Genomic DNA, 20302 nt, shown 5'->3' on the forward strand with positions numbered 1-20302 from the left:
AGCGCTCTGGAGAGCCACGGCCCTGCCAGGGCACCGTCTCCACAAAAGGCTGTTCTGGCACGTGCAAAAGTGGTCTCATAGTCCTGTACCACATTTAAGTATCATACTCAATTCAAGTATCTTGAAACTTTTCAGACAACTGCATCAGTGAAAAACAGAGACCAGGAGAAAGTCAGCCTTTTGCAGTTCTTTGCTGTAACCAAATGACATTCTCTAAAGAATCCCAAACATCAGCCAACACATCCCTGACCCAAAGATAAAGTTCTAAATCTTAATTTTTCTCTCTCTCACCGTTATGGGAGCTGTGCTGCAGCAAGTGTGTGGTGTCATGGTCAGTGACTCCCCAAAAGCAAGGGTAACCTGGTGTGGAGGCATCTCGTGGATGTGCTGGTGCATTTGCAATAATGCCAGCACCAAGGTCCTGCTCACTGAGTGACAGACAAATGCTGAACAGCAAGCTGTGGGGCCAAGGGAGAAACTGGAAGCCAGGGCTGCGGGCAGCGAAACCAGGTAAAGCTGTGTTCCTCCTCTCTTCCCCACACAGACACCCGCAAGTGTTAAATCACCTCACGCAGCTGGTCTGCACATCTGTGAGCCCCCTCTTGAAAACACCCTGAACGACCATTTGTTGTGTCTGTGAGCATGAAACACTCAAAATTGGTTTGAATGGAGTAAAAGACTGGCTTTACTGAAACATAATGGGGGGGAAGGTCCCTTCATAGTTCCTGCATTATTTTTTCACACTGTGCTGTGTTTGTCCTCCATCATTTCTGCAGGGTAGAAGCAGCTCTTGCACTGTGATGTTTTCCCACATTTTTCCTGTGGTCACTGACTGGGCAGAGCCTGCCTCATCCACAGTAGTCATCTGGCTGGGCCAGACACCCAACATCAGAGGAGCCTGTGCAGCTCCTCTTGGAAAGAGTGTTATTAAATATGTATTTCAAGTTTGAGAAATATTTAAAAAGAGACTGGAAGTAGAAATTTAATCTATTTCCTGCAATTTACTATTATTTTAGTAAACTGTTAGGTTTGGTCAGTTATCCTAAAGGGTGTGTTGCTGGCCAAGAACAGTGTCATTTAAAAATCCTCAGTAGCCAAGCAATTTCCCCTTTGGTGAAGCAAACAGTTTTTCTGTGTATCAAAATACAGCTTTCCAAGCAAAAACAGTGTGTGCCTTCATTTACTGGCAAACTGCTTTCACTTAGGGGAATAAGAACACACTGATTTTTTCCCTGTATTTTATCAGATATACTTCAGAGTAATTTATCCTTCATTACATAAACGAGCTTTTTTCTTGGATGCAGCTCATTCCCTCACAATAAAACGAGCATTAATATTCAGTCGGCCCGAGTCTCTTTTATAAGAAAAATCATTACCTTTCAGATTGTGTTTTGAATAACAAACACAGATCCTTCAGGAAGAAACTTGTCCCAGTGGGGATTGAGAAAGGATCAGAGTTAAGCATTGAAACATGCAATTAATTCCCATTAGGGGATTAGGGCACTCGTGTTCACTTTGAATCAGAAAAATGAATTGTGAATTAAATTGTTCACAACCAAGAGGTTACTTGTCAGAGTTAATAAGTTAAAAAATAAAAAGTGAAACCTAAAACGCACATAAAAAGCTCTATAGGGAGTGGTGCATCTGTAAGGAAAAGGTACGCTTCATTTCCATTAAACAAAAGCCCTGTCCCTACTGTACAGCCGGAGATAGGCTTCCAAAAAGTTCACAGAGAAGAGTGTCACCATTTCCTGAAACTGGTGAAAACAACTTCCCTGTTCCTGATGGCACAGCAGCTGGCTGTTGGGAAACATCACCCATTTAAAGAAAGGCGCCCATCATCCCAGTGCAGAATTCAACAGCAACAAAGGAACTTGCTCACCCAGGTCTGGGCAAGTGTTTCTGATTTAGCCTTTGAGCAGATTGATTCAGCAGGCAGTACAAACAGAGATGGAGTGGGAAGCTGGAGTTTCAGCCGCAGCTCCCTGTGGCACTTCTGTGCCCCACAGTGGCCCTGTCACTCACGCTGGATGGGCTGAGCACAGTGACTTCTCCTTCTATTAAAAAAAACCAACAACAAAGCGAAGCCCAGCCCTCCAGCCAAGGAGGGATTGAAATAAACTTGGTAATAACATTTCCTGATCACTGCTCCATATAAATAAGACATACACAATTTGCTGCACAATAAATCTGGTCTCCAGTGTGCCGTGTGTTGTGCTACAGAAAGGCTGTAGATGTATTAGCAACACTTAAAGCACTCGCAAATCCTGGGCTTTTAAAAGAGTTTTAGCCACCTTGTGGCAGGAGAGCACAGAGCAGAATTGTATTTGAGGGTCATTTCACACTGCTTCCACTGAGCAGCTGAAAAGAGTTACAGATGGCACCCCCTTGCTGAATCACCAACAAGAAGTTGCCTTTTCTCACTTAATGCAGTTTGACACTTCTTACCTTCACTAAACCACCTGAGAGGAAAAGAAAACCCACCAAAAACCAAACAAAACCCGCCCAGACTTATACTGAATAGTAGCTGCCAGGACAAAACAAACCCATTCAGAAAGTACTTTCATGAAATATTCATACCGGAATCATGAAAATTTAATGGCATGGGGAAACACGAGTGAAATTTGTACTTCATCTTGGCAAACTATTTCTTTTAGCTATGAAAGATGACCTGCCAGATCGCTTGTGGGATCTGTAACCAGCCGCTTCTTCATCAGGCAAGATGCAAAGATCAGAAAATACAGGAACCATTTCAGCATCACACAGGTAGGTGGTGCTGGGTGCAAAGTGGCTCACAACTGGTGCTAGCCAGGAGCCCGGGTGCTGCTCACCCTTAGTGCTGGTAGGGCAGCACCACTGTATCCACAGCCACCCTCACCCACCAATGGAGCTCTGCGTCAGGGCTTTGGTTTTCCCTCTTTCCCCAGCTGTTTGCCCAACAGCTCCAGCAGGGTGAGAGAAGGGTGGGTGGCCATGGGGCCAGTCACTGGCTCACTCACCCTGCACTCACAGATGAAGCTGCTACCAGGCTCTTTGCTCCCAAGTTGTTCCCAAAACAAGACCTTGCTCCCCAAATGGCAGCAGCAGCTTTGGCAAAAACTACCTTCTTTTTTTTTTTTTTTCCCCTAACCTCAATTCGGACAATTAGAGGACCCTACCAGCCTCTTTTAAAAATGAAGCATGGCCTCAGAGCTGTGCATTACACTGGCTCCAGGGCTGTTTGCAATCATGCTCTCAGTGGGTTTGGGAGAAGAAATTTCAACAAAATAAAACCTAACTCAGAAAGTATCCATTTCTCTCACTCCATACAGTAACATTATTTTCCCTTGAGAAAAATTCTCTGCATTGGCTCCGTGACCAGATATAGTTACACATTAATTCTTCAGAAGTTTCTTAAAAACTGTAGGAAACAGGTGAAAAAACAAAATGCCTTGAACTTTAAACTTGAGCCCAGTCTGTTTGAATGAAGGGAGTTTTAAGGTCACTCTTCACTCAATGCTAACTTTCAAGAAGGACTAACATGCCAGAGAGGACTCCTGGGACCGCATCCTGTTGGTCCTTTGATGCTTTCATTTTGTTGCTTGCTATTTTCTTTATAGCACAGACAAGGGCTTCCTGCCTGGGCCGACCCCTTCCCAACCTTGCTGAATACCTCGGAAAAAGTTTATGGCAAGACACCTTTCTTACATTAACCACAGAGGCACCAGAGAAACGATGGCTCCTTTGAAATCAAGAGGTTATGGTCTCCTCACAGCGGTCACCCGCTCCAAAACCGTGAGGCGCTGGTTTGTGAAAACAAACAAGAGTATTGGAGTAACCAGGGCCATGCTGGGGCTACTGGGCACTACCTGAAACTCCACTTAAACTTCTTTGCAGAGTCTTTTTATTTCTTCCTTGGATAACTCACATCCCCAAACCAACACTTCTGTGCTTAAACTGGAGTATCTTATGAGTCTCTGCCAGGAGGCAGAGTGAGGATGCCCTTGGGACAGGCATCAATCACAGCACTGCTCACATGCTTTGTACCCCTCTGTCATCAAAAACATTTGCCTTTTCTCTGTTTGAAAACATTCCAAATCACTTTCAACTGTATTGCATAGAGAAAATGTGTTAGATTTTGTTGCTTATAGAAAGAGTTTAATTCCCAAAGTGACTTTTAGAAGGTCTCAAAGTAATAAACAGATAAAACCACCACATGCAAAAAGATGATGGGGATGGAATGCAGAAAACACACTGGACACAACGTTAGACTGATTAACAGGCCAAATTTCTGGAGAGTGCAGAGACAGGAGGGGATTGCCAGCACATCAGGACAAGAAAAGGCAAATGAAAAAAACAGAAGCTCAGTGGATGTGGACAAACTGAGTTGAGAGGAAGGATGGGAAAGCTGTCACCTCAAGAGAAAATTATGTAAGTAAGTATTGACTGTTTTGTCCTAATATCAAGTCATGTTGTACAAGTTTCACTGAAATCTTGGGACCTCAATTCAGAACCCTGTGGACTACAAAACTGTTTAGAAAGAGCTCAGGGCAGAGCACTGAGTCCAGAACTGTTTTACTTTGGCCAAGAATGAACCAGCAGGAGCTTAAATAGGAGCTGATGAGATGGGGCATAATCACCTACAAATATGGGCAAAGGTTATAAGAAGAGAGAGTTGATTCTCTGCATACATGAACATGTAGCCAGCCAAAATTTTTTGCACAGAATCATTAACATGGATAGGAACAGCTTTCTAATTGTAAGAACAGAGAAGCATAAGAACAACCATAACAAATGACCCCAAAAAATCTTGAGAGCTAAGTGCCCTCTATCTTAGGGTGGTCAACAACAAGATACCTCAGCATCACAGCACAAGAACAGGGCAAGGCAAGATTGATGCATTTCCAGAGTTGGGTCCAGACCCTCCCCAAGTCAAAGTGATGAGCACTGAGCATTGTGCTGTGTAGAAGCCTTTTCTTCCTGTGAGCTCTCACGCCTGGTTTTGTGTCAGCAATGGCAGCAGCAGCACGGAAGGCAGCCCCAGGCAGTGACTGCACTTGTGTGCATGAGGCCAGATCACTGTGGGGTCTTTCCCTGATGCCTGCTTGCTTCATCTTCCTGACTCAGGGGGCTCTGTGCACCTCCTCAGTGCCACCAGATACTTTTCCAGTATTTACTCTCTTGATGGCTGACAAGTCTACATATATTTAACAAACCAAGCAGCACTCTTTACTGATTCTCCTATTGTTTTCTGACATAGAGAAACTATACCTGAAACATTTAAGAACAGACAAACCATGAATTTATACAGGGAGAAAAACCATGTCTCCTCCTTTGTTCACACTCCATTCTCCCCAAGCCTTTTTGAGTGTATTGAGCAACACATTGATGTTTCAGAAGAACATTGCAATACCTCAAGCATCTTAGTCGTGAGTGCCAACCGAGGTGTGCTTACTGAAAATCAATAAACAGTGTGGAATCCTTGAAAACTTGTTCAAACTATCATGGATGCTACAGTTATTCTTGTCTTAGAGAAAGGCAAGAGACTAGATGGCTTCTCAAAATCCCACTTAAGCATGGAGGGTCGTTACAATGCAGTTTTGTGTACACTACAATTAATTTAAATTATATACACAAAAATATCTTTGCACTTTTAGCATAGGTGTTTACACTGTTGTAGCTACACAAAAGTAAGGGAAAAAAACAACCCACAAGAATGGAGCATATGCTTTAAATGCCAGACTGCTGTTACAGGAGAAAAGTAGAAAAACAACTTTTGATAGGGCAGCCCTGTTTATGCCATGGTGAATTTGAAGTGGTTTCCATCATTGAGATGCAGAACAGAGCCCAGAGTTTCAAACCGCCGACATCCTGAAACTGGGGACAGAGCCTGCAGCTTGGACGGGTTCCCTGCGGGGTCAGCACATTAATTTACATGCCAATACCCGGAGCGGTCAGCTCCTGTTTTGAGAAGATCATCCCGGCCTGTGGAACACGGCAAACACTTGGAGTACCTAAGCATGGGAATGTATTTTCCTACACTGAAAGGATGGCGAGAGAGAGAACGGGAAGCGAGAAAAGATGAGGTCTTGTGTGGGATCGTGAGGTGCCTTTCCACAAAGGAAATGAGGGAACAGCTGCACAATGATCCTCTGTGAGGAGGGGAGAGGTGCCCAGGTCATGGCCCAGCACCGTCCCTTGGGAGTGCGACCCAGCCTGGAAGGGAGATGTTTATAAAGCCCCATTGTTGAGCAAAAGCATCCTCCCACTGGCAAGGGCCTGTGGCTTGGGAAGCCTTTGCTCCTGCTCTGTGGAGGTGCCATGGCAGGGGCTGCAGGCAGGATAGGCTCTGCCCAGGAGAGACCCAGTGGGGCCTCTTGGGGCTCGCTCTGTGGCTGGCTGGGAGGGCCAGTAGCTGGACATCCTGACAGAACAGAGGAGGCCACTCCAACCAGCAGCTCCATTGGTGGTAGCAGGATGTCTCCCTGGGATGAGTCAAGGTGCCTGAGCCCTGCAGCACCATGTGGAAGGGTCCCTGCAATACAATGCTCCTCAAACCTTGCTAAAAACCAAAGGAGAGCACAGATGTTCAGGGAACAAAATGTGCTCTGCTAAATGAGCCGAAGAGAAAAATCCAGGTATATATCGGAACAGTGTACATTATACTGTAGTATTTTTCCTTCAGAAATGGCTACATACTCCAGTTCAGCATGGACTAGCTACTGAAACACAAACCTTTGACCAATGTGCCAGAAATTAAACATCAGAAAAACTCAAAAGACTGTTTTTTTTTCAACACACGAATCCTGGGGAACTATGGGCTGCTTTAAATGATCAAAGAAAGACAATTCATATGCATTTGCTACAAGGATTTTCTACACAGAGACATGCTTTGCTTGTGAAGTGTTAGTGGCCACCAGATCTAAATGCAAACACAATTTTAAATGTACCACCAGAAAAGGTACAGATAGTGTGGGATAACAGCCAAGGATATTTGCCCTGAAGCAGGGTCATAGAAATTTTGTGAGGTTCAGAAGGAGTAGTGGACAATAAAGTATATATACACAGAAGTTACACTAATAGTAATGCTTTTTCATTTGTATGTATGCCACTAGGTAGCAACAGAAGGAGGAGAGGCCCTCCTTGACATTTACAGGACCAGAGCTGAGGTTACTAAAGGTGCATAGAAGCTTTTTTTTTCTTTAAGAAGGAAGCCTTATACCATTCTTTCAGTGTATGTATCAAATTTGTGGAAGAGCATAATATTTAACATGGGATACTGGTACAAAATAAATCGGCTCAATGAGTTGTCCAGAGAAGTGGTGGAGCCACCATCCCTGGAGGTATTTAGAAGATGTGTAGATGTGGTGCTCAGAGATGTGGTTTAGTGATGGAGTTGGCAGTGCTGGGTTAACAGCTGGACTCCATCTTAAAGACCTTCTACCAAACTAAGTGATTTTGTGATTCTATTATAATTCACTGCAGTTATTTTATTTGTCTTACTAATTAAATGTATATGCAAGTCTTACATTGGTAAGCTATCTGGGTAGTTTTATTTAACAAAAAGATTTTTAAAGTGAATTTGAGCTTGTAACTTAATACAAGTCAGAAATAAAAACCCAATCCATATCTCAGCAACATATCTCTTCCACCATTTTCTAATATAATAAAAGGCAAGAAAATACAAACCAAAACAGGACATCAAATGAAAAACTACAAAGAACTACAAACAGATGTTCAGAATTAACTTCAATCCCACTGAGGGATATCACTCCTCTTTAGAAATTAGTAATGAGTTTACTACAGAACAAGTAAGTCACAAATCATCATGAGAAGAGAATTAATGAGTTATTTCAACTGTCCTGGTCTTGATTTTTGCTCTCTAAGAATGACTTGCAAATTCCTGCAATGAAGTCTGAAACATGCCTCATATCCTTCTTCAATAGGGAATGCATCCTTATCCCAAAGTAAATATATTTACTGGCCTCCTCTCTTCTACACAGAAGAAACAAATACATATTCTGGGGACATCCAAAATAGACAGAAATTGCACTTAGCAAGGCACTGGAGTATTTGCTTTCAAATCCGTAAGATATAATGACCAAACTCAAATATCTTCCTGCCTGGTAGAGTCAAAGCAAGACAAGAAATCTCCAATTTGTATGTGTCCTATAAAATTAAATGTTTATTTTCTGGTAAAGAGTGGTTTGGTCTCTGATGCAGAAACAGGTTTTATAATCTAATGCAAAATTTAATACAGGTCTGTAAGACCTGTATTTACTGAAAAATGAGGAAAACCAGCTACATAATCCCTTAAATCTTCTCATGCAGCCACAAGAGTCTCACAAGAATTACTGATGGAAGTAATTCCCTATTTCTACATATACATTTGCAATTGCAGATAAAAGCTATTTTAGTTTTATGATGACACATAGAATTTACTCTAATTCAAGGTCTCCTTGCCCGTTCTCCCTCCAGAATGCTTGGATGGAAGCTTTAATGAAGGGCATCTTATAGCAGGGGTAAGACTGTTACAGGATTACATAATATTCATCTTAATTTATATGAGCCAATTATTTACAAATAAAATATTTACATAAATGAAAATGGCTTTATACATGCTCTGCAGCCTCTCTTCAGTGACCTTTGAGAAAGAATTCCTGATAGTAGCTTGATAAAGGAAGAAGAACAGAATTAAGTGCTGGGAGTAAATGAGAAGGGGATTAATATGCAATGTGGTTCTGAATGCAAAAAAGCCAGGCCAGGGTCATGAAACAACTTACTCTGACAAGGATAACACAGTGAGCTTGGAGTTCATTATTTAATAATCAGTGAAAACATCTCCAGACCAAGTCCTAGGGAAGAACTGTCTATGAACAAGGAGTAAGTTAAGGGAAGATTATAATGGACTATATTAAAATAAGAAATGATAATCACAGACAAAATTATCAGTTATATTCCTCAGGAATCAGTGTTGTTTTATTTCTTAGTCATCATACTACAGATATTAGCTGTGTGCCTACCACATCTGTGTGTGATGCATCCAGAAGAGCATCATTTCATGCTACAGCCACATGAGATGGCCTAAGAACTGTGTAATGGAAGTAAGATGGCTTTTAATGATACAAAGTGCAAGACCATATGCTTGGGGACCACAGACAAGAGCTTCTGGGGCACTCGTCATTTGAAGGCAATAAAGGAATCAGAATCTCTCAAGCTGGAAGGGGCCCATAAGAATCATGGAGTCCAACTCCCTGCTCCTCACAGGACTGCCTAAAGCAAACCCATTTGACTGAGAGCATTGCCCAGACTCTCCTTGATCTCTGACAGGGTTGGAGCTGTGACCACTTCCCTGGGGAGCCTGTTCCAGTGGCCAGTCACCCTCTCAGTGGAGAACCTTTTCCTAATGCCCGGTCTGGACTGCCCCTGCTTCATCCCATTTCCTTGTGTCCTGTCACAGGTCAGCAGAGAGATCAGCACCTGCCCTCCACTGCCCCCCCTGCGGAAGCTGCTGGCTGTGATTGAGTCTCCCTCAGCCTGCTCTTCTCCAGGCTGAGTGAGCCAAGTCACCTCAGCCACTTCTCACAAGCCTTGCCCTCGAGGCCTTTCACCACCCTGGTCACCCTGCTCTGGAAACACTCCAATGGCTTTTGTGAAGGATTTTACTTTTACAAACCAGGTGGTTTCCATCTGTGATACATTTCTGCATCAAGACAACATACAGAGCAGCTGAAAAGGACCTTTTAAATTTTTAAAAATAAAATTAGCATTCTAGAGACATAAGCCTTCCAAATCACTTTGTGGGCACATCAGAAGAAACTCACATACCTTAAGGCACTGAAATCTAGGAGAGTGTCCAACTACACCTATCCATCAATCTAGAGTTTATGCTGAGAAAACTGGCATGAATTAGGCAATATAACAGTATAAAATGTTCTGAAGGCCTCAAGCTACATCTTAAGATGATCCAATTTAGGACTGGAGCAAGTCCCATGCAAAGGAGATTAAGCCACCATTACAAATTAGCATATCCTCTGACTAGTTTTAGTATCTCCCCACAACAGCCTCCTCCCACACCCCAAATACAGACCAAAATTACAAGATAAGAAGATGGCAAAACTGGCTACATTAGCTGTCAACAGAGCAGAGCAAAGGGGATGCACAGAACCCAGCACAGAAAGGGGAACTGCCACTGTCCCCTGTGCATACCACGGGACACGAGGCAGAAGTGACAATGGATCACTGTATTCCTGCTTTCTCAGGATATGCTGTGGAAATAAGAAAGCAATTCATACATGCTGCTATTTTATTGGAATCCCACTTTTCCAAATAGATCCCAAATATCCAGTGGTATGTAGAGTACCCTCCAATTCACTTCCACATGCTTTTTCAAATTTCAGTGTACAGGGTAAGTAGGACAGGGAACAGCAAGTCCCAAGACCTCTCTATCCTTCTAAGTGAAAAGTTTCCTCTTGCACTGGGATCAGCAGACATTTTCAACACAAATGAAATACAGCAGCACAACTGATATACAATATAAAAACCAACTGCTCTTCCTGTCAGCAACTTTGCTCCTACTAAAATAAATTGGCAAGAACCACTTATAATTTATTTTTATGCCACAAATAAAGAGAACAGCCTCCAGTAAATACAATCAGCACCACACTTTTAAAAACAGACTGCTTGCACTGAAAGGTCTTGGCTCATAGCAAATACAGCTTGGGAGTTTCAAGAAGTAGTTCTGGATGAACACTGGTACACCCTCACACCAATTGCATTTGACAAGGAAAAACTGGAATAAGAAGGGGCGATTTTACAGATTAACCAAAAATTGTAATTTTGGAGTTAAAATGATGCTACCTGAAAAATACTGAAGATCAGCATTATTCACAGGATATTGAAAATGCACAAAACATTATTAAATAACTTCTTAGTCCAAGTTTGCCATAGGAGTTATGTTTCAGTTGTTGAATGAATCAATCAGTGCCCTCCCAGTGCCACTCTCCCCACCAAATACTGTGCAGTACAGCAGACTTGGGCAACTCCCAATGCCCACACACAGGAATAATGTTATTATTCTGAACAGCATTTCTCCCAGACTTGACAGTACCTAGGGACATTTAGAAATCTCAGTTAATTTCACTTCGGCATTCCTTAAGCAAACACTCACTCAGTGATGCTAATTAACTGAGGAAAAATTAAATAATATAATTAGAGAGCCAGATGTAAATCAAGAAACAGTATAATACTTAAAACACAGAAAGAAGAGAAATCATATGACATTTTGTCTTTTTGATATGACTTTAAAAGACAGGAAATGATCAAATAACTTCTGACTTTGCACATGAATATTTCTTTCAAAACAGACAAACGATTGGCAAATTACAAACTCTCCCTAGCTCACCGTTTACCCCACAGTAACTATCAATTAGTAAAGGCATGCTTCTGAATACATAATGCATTACATTTTTTACTTCCAACACCTGGTGTCACCAGAATAACACCATATATTTCTAAAACGCTCTGCAGTGGTGTGTGTGTGTGTGTGTGTGTGTGTGTGTGTGTGCTTTGATTTTAGGGCAGTGATACTTCAAAGGAAGTGGAATTGTAGAAAATCATGGCAAGCAATGCACACAGATTAATTTCTTTTTTTTTTTTTTTTTTGTTAATTGATGCATTAGCAGTTAACTGACCATGGCAGGTCATTTTAAAAATGCGGCTCAAGGTGTCTAAAAGCCTTCATCCCTTAGACATGGTCAAAAAAGGACTGAACAAAGTGAAAATTTTGCTGTATTTCAGTATTTCAAGCAAGCTAAATCATAAACCTTTTTTCCAAAAAGCACTTTAACTGGTGATTTCCTCTACACCAGAATTTTAGTAATTGCAATCAATTTTTGTAAGGGCTAATCAAGACCCTTCTGTCCAGTCTAGGGCTGCATTAATTGGTTATTATTACAGTTCCCCTGAGAATAGACAGAGGGGAGCGATTTTGATTGATTATTGCTTGGAGCTCCCCAAGACACTAAAGAAACAGTTAAATATCAAAGAAAATTTAATTAATTTCAGTGTCTCCTTCTTTCCACTCTATCAGCAAAATAGAGCTGATAAAAAATTGACATATTAAAGGGAAATGAAAAGAGTCAGAACTGGTGACCCTGTATTTTTTTTTTTTAATGAGAAAGTACATGCATTTATTTGCTCTAATATTTAGATAATGGGCACAAGAAAATGAAAACTTTCTCAGCTTTTGATGCTTATTCCAAAGCCCAAATGGAATTATGGCTAGCAGTTAGATTAACTGGTATAAGATTTAAGTTGTATTACGTTTTTCTTTTAATATAGCATTACAAATAAATCAGTGAAAGAATCCTGAACTCTTGGGAAAAACAAAAGTCGTAAGCTTGTTATCAAAGAAAGACAGAAAACACTCCATTATAACATACAAATGCAGTATTTAAGAATCAAAAGGTTTAGGAGTCTCTATTTTGGCAGAAAATTCTGTATCAGCAAACAAAGGAAGATGTGATCTAGATAATTATGATTAATTTTTTAAAAACTTACTCAGACTGACACTTCCACTAATTATGCCTGGGTCTCCTGCAGCAGACTTTCCAGAAGGCATATTGTCTTTCAGTACTTTTTCAGTTAAGGTAGAAGCACTTCCACAGGTACAAGTTTTCAGGTTTTAGTGCAATCACTGTGGATTTTAAGGCTAGAACAGAAAGCTAACCCTGATACAGGAATTGATTTCAGGTGAGTGCATTTCTAGGCTCCACAGACAATCCCTATGGATTGGAGGAGATCCCTATGTGTCTGCAAGGCATTTACTACCTCTAGGCTGATCTGTAGGGCCAGGTTTTTGATGTCAGGCTTCCAGATCCCCTAAAAGGAAGACAGGCAAACAATACAACCTTGAATAATGGTATCAAATAACATCAGCCCATAAAAAGAATAAAAGAGCATGAAGAGCAGGAAAAAAGCTTAAGCTTGGGAAAAGAGATGCAAGCCATTAAGAAAAAGTAGCTCTTCTCCTCAATGCTTGATTTAAACAGATGTTAAGATCAATCAGTAATTTTTAAGAGACAGCCTAAGCCTGGTGGGTTAACCAAGTTAGACAGGTTTTACAGGCAAGTTGTATTTATTATAACATCACCACTTGTTTGTTTCAGCATTTCAGAACACAAATCCTCCAAACCAAAATAAAAAAAAAAAAAAACCAACCAAACACCAGTAGTTTTCTGTAAAACAAGGTGTTGTTGATTTTAGGACTCACTAGCCCCTTATTCCTTTTTTAAAAGGGAAAAATAGTAATAATAACAAAAAAGACCATAGAGCACCCCTTTCTCCCAAAAGATACAAGTATTCAGGGATCACTGACTCAGAAGATGCTTATGTGCACAGAAGCAGAAGGACAACAGGTAAAGTAATACTCAGGTCACAAAGGTTTATCTGGAGCTGCTCAGCAGAGTGACCTGATGTGTCCTCTACCACAAGATTGCCCAGGCAGACCTAGGGGACACTGCTTGGATGGAGTTACACCCTATTTCCAATGTCAGCTCCTATGGAAGAAAGAAGGGATAATATTTAGAGTGCACATAGAGGCAGTTTCTCATCTCTACCACTGGTAAGATGTGCAGATGCTGAAAAGAAATCATCTGAAAATCATCTGTCTAGATCCATACCAGTTACTTTGTCTTGACCTTGGTAGAACTTTTGACACTGATAATGCTCACAATACTCCCACAAGCAAGCTAGAAATACATGATTTAACAAGAACTGCTGGTATTTAGACAAAAAAAATCCAAAACAACCAAGCAAAAAAAAAAACCAAAACCCCAAACAAACAAACAAACAAAACCCCACAAAAAAACCAAACTCCAAAACTGTTTAGAAAGACTAGTTAGTATTTATCAGCGGTGAATCTCAAACTGGACATATGCTCAGGATGTTTTATGCTCATTCCAGCAGTAGGGAAGCACCAGTAATGAAAATCATGAATGATGTGCACAAGGCTAATGAGACAGTCACAAGCCCCTGCACGACTGCTGCTCTGCAGCAGCTGTTCAGGTAAGGCTAGAACAAAGTTCTAATTTTAATCCAGGAATAATCAACCACATAAACAAAATCTGGGGAAGACTGGTGTAACAGCACTTCCACAGAAAGAAATGTGACATTTACAATGATCATGAAGTCAACATGAGTCAACAACGTGGTAGGGCTGGAAAAAATATCCTGCTCTAATCTGGCCACAAATTGAGTAGTACGCCCAGCTTTGAGCACTACATGTAAAGAACAGTGATCAGCTGGACAGAGAGAGCAGTCACAGGTCAGGAAACCAAAACTTACAGAAGAAAACAACAGAAATGAATGTGATCACTTCTTTTAGAGAAAATAGCATCCTGCCTTTAAGAATATGAAATCATACTGGAGGAGAAAGAGGCTGTAAGCTTCTTTCCACATCTGCTTTAACAGAAGATCCAATACGCTCATATTCTAAAGATGGACATTAGGTGGACACTCTCCACCTCCTGATAAGCAGGGTGCCCAGGAAGAGTGTAGATAACTAAGTTAGGAATCCTTCACTACTGCCTATCCTCAACAGCAGGACAGCAAAGCTCTACCAGAAATAACACTACTGCTGCAAAAACTTGCCTTTTGCCAAGGAACTGGACGAGACAATCTCTTAGCCCTCCTTTAAAAGTAAACATAAAAGGCAGTTTGAATCATATGCTACACATGGAAAGAAACACTGGACTCATGAAGACTGCAAGAGACCAATTCTGAGGTCTAGACAACATATTCCTGATACCTCAAGGAGAGGTTTCTAGTATAGATTCCACTCCCTGCCTCTTTATAGATGGTACATTATGCAATCACTTGATTTTTGAAATTTACTTTCCCAAATAGTAATAACTCTGAAAAGCAAACAAAATGTTGGATTCCCAACCCTTCTTACTCCATGCAGTGTGCCTCCTAAATACACTCAGAGATATAATCCTGAGGTGCTACACGGAGTGCTTTCTGACCCCATGAATCTTGCATTGCTTTCTGCACTGGGATCTAGCTTCAAAAGGCCAAACAAGACCAAATGGGCCATGGGTTAGAGCCCTTGGGACAAAGAGCATGAATCTAATTTTTCTACTTCCTAGGAGATCACAGAATCATAGAATATGCTGAGTTGGAAGGTGCTGATCAGGATCCTTGTGTAGAACTCCTGGCCCTGCACAGGACACCCCAACAATCACACCGTGTGCCTGAGACCTTTGCCCAAATGCCTCTTGAACTCAAACAGGCCAAGGACAGAGCAGTGCAGCCCAGCTGTACATCTGTGGCTGATAAAAGCACCTAAAGAAGGCAGAGTGCAAGAACAACCTAAGCCTCTGACACCACTGCCTCAAGAACAGATGCACAGCTCCCCAGGACCATTCCCACTCTGAAACTTCTGCTCCCCAGGTAGGAAGCCACACACACTTGTGCCTTGAGGCTTCCAAGACAGCCATCCTGGTTTACTTATTATACATAAAGGCCACTATAAATCTGAGTCCACAAAATAATCTTTCAGGTTGTATCTATTTTTCATCTCCAAAACTGTTTTTAGTTCACAGATATGACAGATTTTGATCCCAAGTAGTTCTGAAATAACTGCTATTTAATAAATATTAAAAAAAATATAACTTATATTTTGTTTATAGGCATATAGGTTTTATTTGTTCTATTGATAGCATGCTGGTGAGATACATCACTTCGATATGGTACCATTAAAATTCCATACACTCACAGAGTTTTCCTCTAAGCTGCTGATGTGGCAATTGTAGATAAGAGACACTGCTATTTTTCTAGACATACAATAAACAATCTTACACACACATTTGTTTATCCACTGCATATGTGATTCACAGGTAAACTACTGCACATACACATGAGTGTAATCCACAGCAGTGTCACAGGTTTCATCAAAAACAACAATGTAAGCTAGCACACATTTCTTAGACTGCTAAGTGATTGTAATGCGGTAGCTCAGAAAATATGCTACAAAAGCTGCCTCTGCAGCAGCTTTGCCCACAAGACAGAAATAATGAGAGCTGGGATCCAACCAGAGCTGTCTAAGTAAGCACTAAATTGTGTGTGCTGTTAGAACTGCAGAGTGTTCACAGATCACAAAAGTAGAAGATTACTGGGGAGTTTATTCCCATTAAGAGACAAAAATCATCAAGCTTAAAAGAGACTGTTTCACTGTCACCAAAAATATTTCCTAACGCTCTTCCCCAATTAAACTCCCAAAGGATCACTAGTACCTGAAGTAAAAACTCAGCTGATAATGTAGTTGTGTGCTGATGGTTTAATGGGCTGGCACAGAGAACCACAGAAGGGTGGGGCAGATGTCAAATAAATAATCCATCCCACATAGAATCTCAAAAATAAGCCAAATAGATTAAGTTTTGACATATCTAATGTCAAACCAAACTACCTGATGTGGCAGGAGGGTCATGAAAGACAAATTATCCTAAAGGCAATGTCATCTGTTCCTTCTAGTATCATATCTGCCAGCTCTGGTGTCTGCTGCATCACTCTTCAGACTCTGCTTAAAATCTGGTTGCAACAACACTGATGGTCAATTTCAAAATCTCCCCAAAAAAGTGCCCCTAAAACCAACCAAAATGTTTGACAAACCTAGAACTAAAAGGTCAATAACGGACTTGATAATTTTCTCAGTCTGTCATAAGACTGAGAGCACAAAGTTATTATATCAAAAGAATAACTACACTTAACAAAATTCAAAACTGAACTGGATCTGCATGTCAATGAATAAACACATCCTGCATTCACAATAAGACTGCTACGATAATAAACCTCTGCTAAAGACAGCTAAAATACAGAGCCTGATCTGAGTTTCCACCTAAACCAATACCGAAACAGAAGTTACAGGTTAAGACATATAGACTACAATATTACAAATTAAAGAGATTATTTTGTTATACAGAAATTATGAAGAAAATTTTTAAGTTCCTCCTGTACAAAATTAAAGATACTTGATGGCCTCCATTAATATAGTAAACTGTCACTAAGCATACTTAATTAAAAGATATAATAACTACTAGCAGTAAAAGAACAGACTAGATGAACAGATGGATCCAGATATATTTTGACCTAAATTTCTTGGTATTTTGACAAGATAAATAAAGGTAAATATAAACAAGAAGAGGAGGGAGAGGAATAACCAGCAGTCAGTATATCTCAGTAAGAAGTCTCATACTAGAAAGATGGAAAAACCACTATCAAATCCTTTTGTTTCTCTGCTCATCTGCTTTTCTTCTCAAAGATGTTTTGTTTCTGTTAAGCAGGCTGAGGCTTCCTGTAACCACTTACATATTCACTTTACTGAGACATTAATTATGCCTGGAACCCAAATAATGAAGTAAGGCCCACTACCTTAGGACAGTTGAATCAAAAGAAAAAATTCATTTACCTGTAATATTATTTAAATCTCTTAAAGGCTGATTTTCTTTTATGCTCACTCACTCTTGAATCTGACCCCTACCAGAGATAACAGTTAAGAGAACTGTTTCTATCTACAGAGTCCACAGAAGGCAGAGATTCTTCTTTCTGAGCCCTTCATATCACCTTCCCTTTGGGCACTCTCCCCAGCCAGACAGTTCCCAAGTATGTAACTTTGTGTTACTTATCATGTTTGAAATGAGCTTCAGAAAGCTTCAGTAAGATTTGGCCTGTGGCTGGATTCATATCCTGAAAGTTTTCTTAGCAGGTATATTTGAACTACATCACAGCAAGGACTGCAGCCTTGAAGCAGCCTGGTGGTTTGACGTGTGAAATGTCTGTGTGCATGGTAAGCATCCTGCTGGGATTTACTCCCTATGTAATTTTCAGCTAAGGCAAAATCAAGCCTGGGGCTCCACTCCATAAACTGTGTTGAAGCATTCCTCTCCATTCATATGGTTTCTCAGTTATTGATACACTTTAGTAATACAGTGCAGGGTCAGTGCAATCTCATCAAAACGAAATTTAGTTGTTCTCCTATGCCCACATCCCATCCTAACACTTACCATGCATGATCTCTGCACCTCACAAGCAGCACCACACTTTTGAAGCACTGCTCCACAGTACATGACGCCACACTCCATATGCGTGCTGTACTCCATCTCCTTTCAGTGAAAACGTTCTGGAACACTGAGCTCGCACTCCTACTTATTCCACAGAAAATCTAAGTTTTGAAGGCTTCACTAAAAACTGCCTCAAAGAAGATCAACAGCAATTGACATACACTCAAATGTATGTGGAAGATGACATTCATTCCAAGATTTTGTTTTCTACACAGTAATTTTCAGTTATCTTTTCCCCTCCATTTTCTAGCCTCTGTAGGCTTATCCCCTCCTCTTCAGAGTTCTTATTTTGCCAGAAGTAAGTTTGGGCTTAAGATGTTCTTCAAGCCACAATTTCCCTTAAGCAGCACCTGTGCAGGTATGCAATCAGGGGAATAAAGAAATTAATACCTATTATCCTCCTTCTATTCCTGTCAATAAATCCACAACCATCACATCTCAGGCAACAATCATGGCAAGTGTATTTTTTTTCATCCCTCATCAGACCATCTGCACCAAACTACTATTGCTGAAAACTCTTTTCTTCAGTTGTCCTCAGTTCTTCTATTCACATATGCTGGTGAGTTTCCCTCTCAACTAGTCCTATCTTCTGATCTCTGAGATAAAAAATGTGAATCTACTAATTTTCTCTTAAATTTGTTACTATGGGTGCTTATGTTATTAAGTTCCTTCTCTAGACTCCTAACATTTCCCCTTTTTTTCCACGAGCTTTTCACAAAACCCATGAAGGAATTTTCAGTTTTCCTCAAGTTAAAACACTAACAAGAACCATTGCAGAATAATGTCCTCGCAGTCCAGGTGAGGTGGGTTGGCTAAATCCCCCCAATAACTACATATTCAAGCACTCATTCCAAATATTGCCATCGTACAATTTTTAGTAAAAAGAGGAAAATACATAAAGAGGCCAAAAGAATGTCATCACAAAAAGGAGGCAAGAGTTAGGCAGGAGGACATCACTAGGTCTACCTGTCATTCAAAACCACTGCAAACACCATTCCTTCAACAGAAAACCAGAACAAGACCCTTATTTCTCACTCACTACTTACAGTCTCACTTCCAAGACCATTTTTCTCAGCAATGTTTTGAAGAAAATTGGTTTGTTTCTATTTTTCTTCAAGCTTTCAGTACTATCGTATACGCAGACTGGGCCTCTCCTGATGGAAAATTATCTGACTTGTTACCTTTGATTTCTAGAGAAATTCACACATTCTGAGATCCAACCAAGAATAAAACCGTTGCTTACAGAACTTGCAGTGCACAGAATCCATAGGCAATTAAAATGACATACTGATTTCAGTGGTAAAATTCAGTGTCCACACCTTAGCCTAGTTTAATGTGTAAATTAAACAACAAATGCTTGGGCTCAATTAAATGGACTCAGAAAGAACATTATTAATAGCCTTCGATGAGCCAGAGGGTAGCATTCACCTTGATTTCATTTCCTACAGTTCAGAACCTAGGCTGGTCACTCAGGCTTCACCATTTGGTGTGGAGAGAGATGTGAGGTGCATCTCTTGTCAGCAACTACAAACGAAACTTAGCATTTCAAATGCAAGTCTGTTATCTTGTGAAGCAAACTAAAGAAGGGGGCAGTGCTGAGGTACACACTCATGATTCTTATCAGTACCACGTGTCAGCAGAAACAATAAAACCTTAATTATTGAAAGTCCTGCACACAAACCAGCCTGCCCACCAGAAGGTAAAATGTACTAACTTTTCATATTTCACAAGATGCACAGACAACATTTAGTACCTGAGCTGCAAAGGTGGCAGCAGAGGTACAGGATGAAATCCAGGCTATCACAGAATGAGTCAAGTTGGAAGAGACCACAATGGGTTACAGGTCTTACCTCCCTGCTCAAGCAGGCTTATCCTAGGGCACTTTTACAGGATTACAGCCAGATGGTTTTCGGGTATCCACAGTGAGGGAGACTCCACAACCTCTCTGGTCAATCTGTTCCAGTGCTTGGTCACCTGCACAGTACTGAAATTCATCCTTACGTTCAGGTGGAACTTCCTGTGCATCAGTCTCTGCCCATTGCTCAGCACCACTGAGCAGAACCTGGCTCCATCCTTTTGGCACTCTCCCTTCAATACTTACAGACACTGATGAGGTCCTCTCTTCTAGATGTCTCTTCTCCAGGCTAAACAGGCCCAGATATGGAGAGATATAAAAGAGAAACTATACAAGATTTGAGTCTAGA

The 20302-nt window shown here is 40.9% G+C and overlaps 1 protein-coding gene across 4 annotated transcripts in view; it reads right to left on the minus strand.

Annotated features, from left to right (window-relative positions):
• GGACT (gamma-glutamylamine cyclotransferase) overlaps positions 1 to 20302 on the minus strand; it is a 28366-nt gene that overhangs the window by 3318 nt on the left and 4746 nt on the right. The window contains exon 1 of one of the 4 annotated variants that reach the window (XM_054271458.1): positions 13358 to 13493. The exons of 2 other annotated variants lie outside the window; for them this stretch is intronic. Coding sequence is in view for 1 of the 2 variants with exons in the window: in XM_054271456.1 (XP_054127431.1) it covers positions 12541 to 12601 (61 nt within the window). In the remaining variant the exon portion in view is untranslated. Of the gene's footprint in view, positions 1 to 12540; positions 12617 to 13357; positions 13494 to 20302 lie in introns of those variants that run through there. One more of the 4 variants, XM_054271456.1, reaches the window with a different exon arrangement.

Source organism: Melozone crissalis, unplaced genomic scaffold (assembly GCF_028551555.1).
Source record: "Melozone crissalis strain CALT ecotype California unplaced genomic scaffold, PUWL_Pcris_2 ptg000013l_1, whole genome shotgun sequence".
In the NCBI taxonomy this organism is placed as follows: domain Eukaryota; kingdom Metazoa; phylum Chordata; class Aves; order Passeriformes; family Passerellidae; genus Melozone; species Melozone crissalis.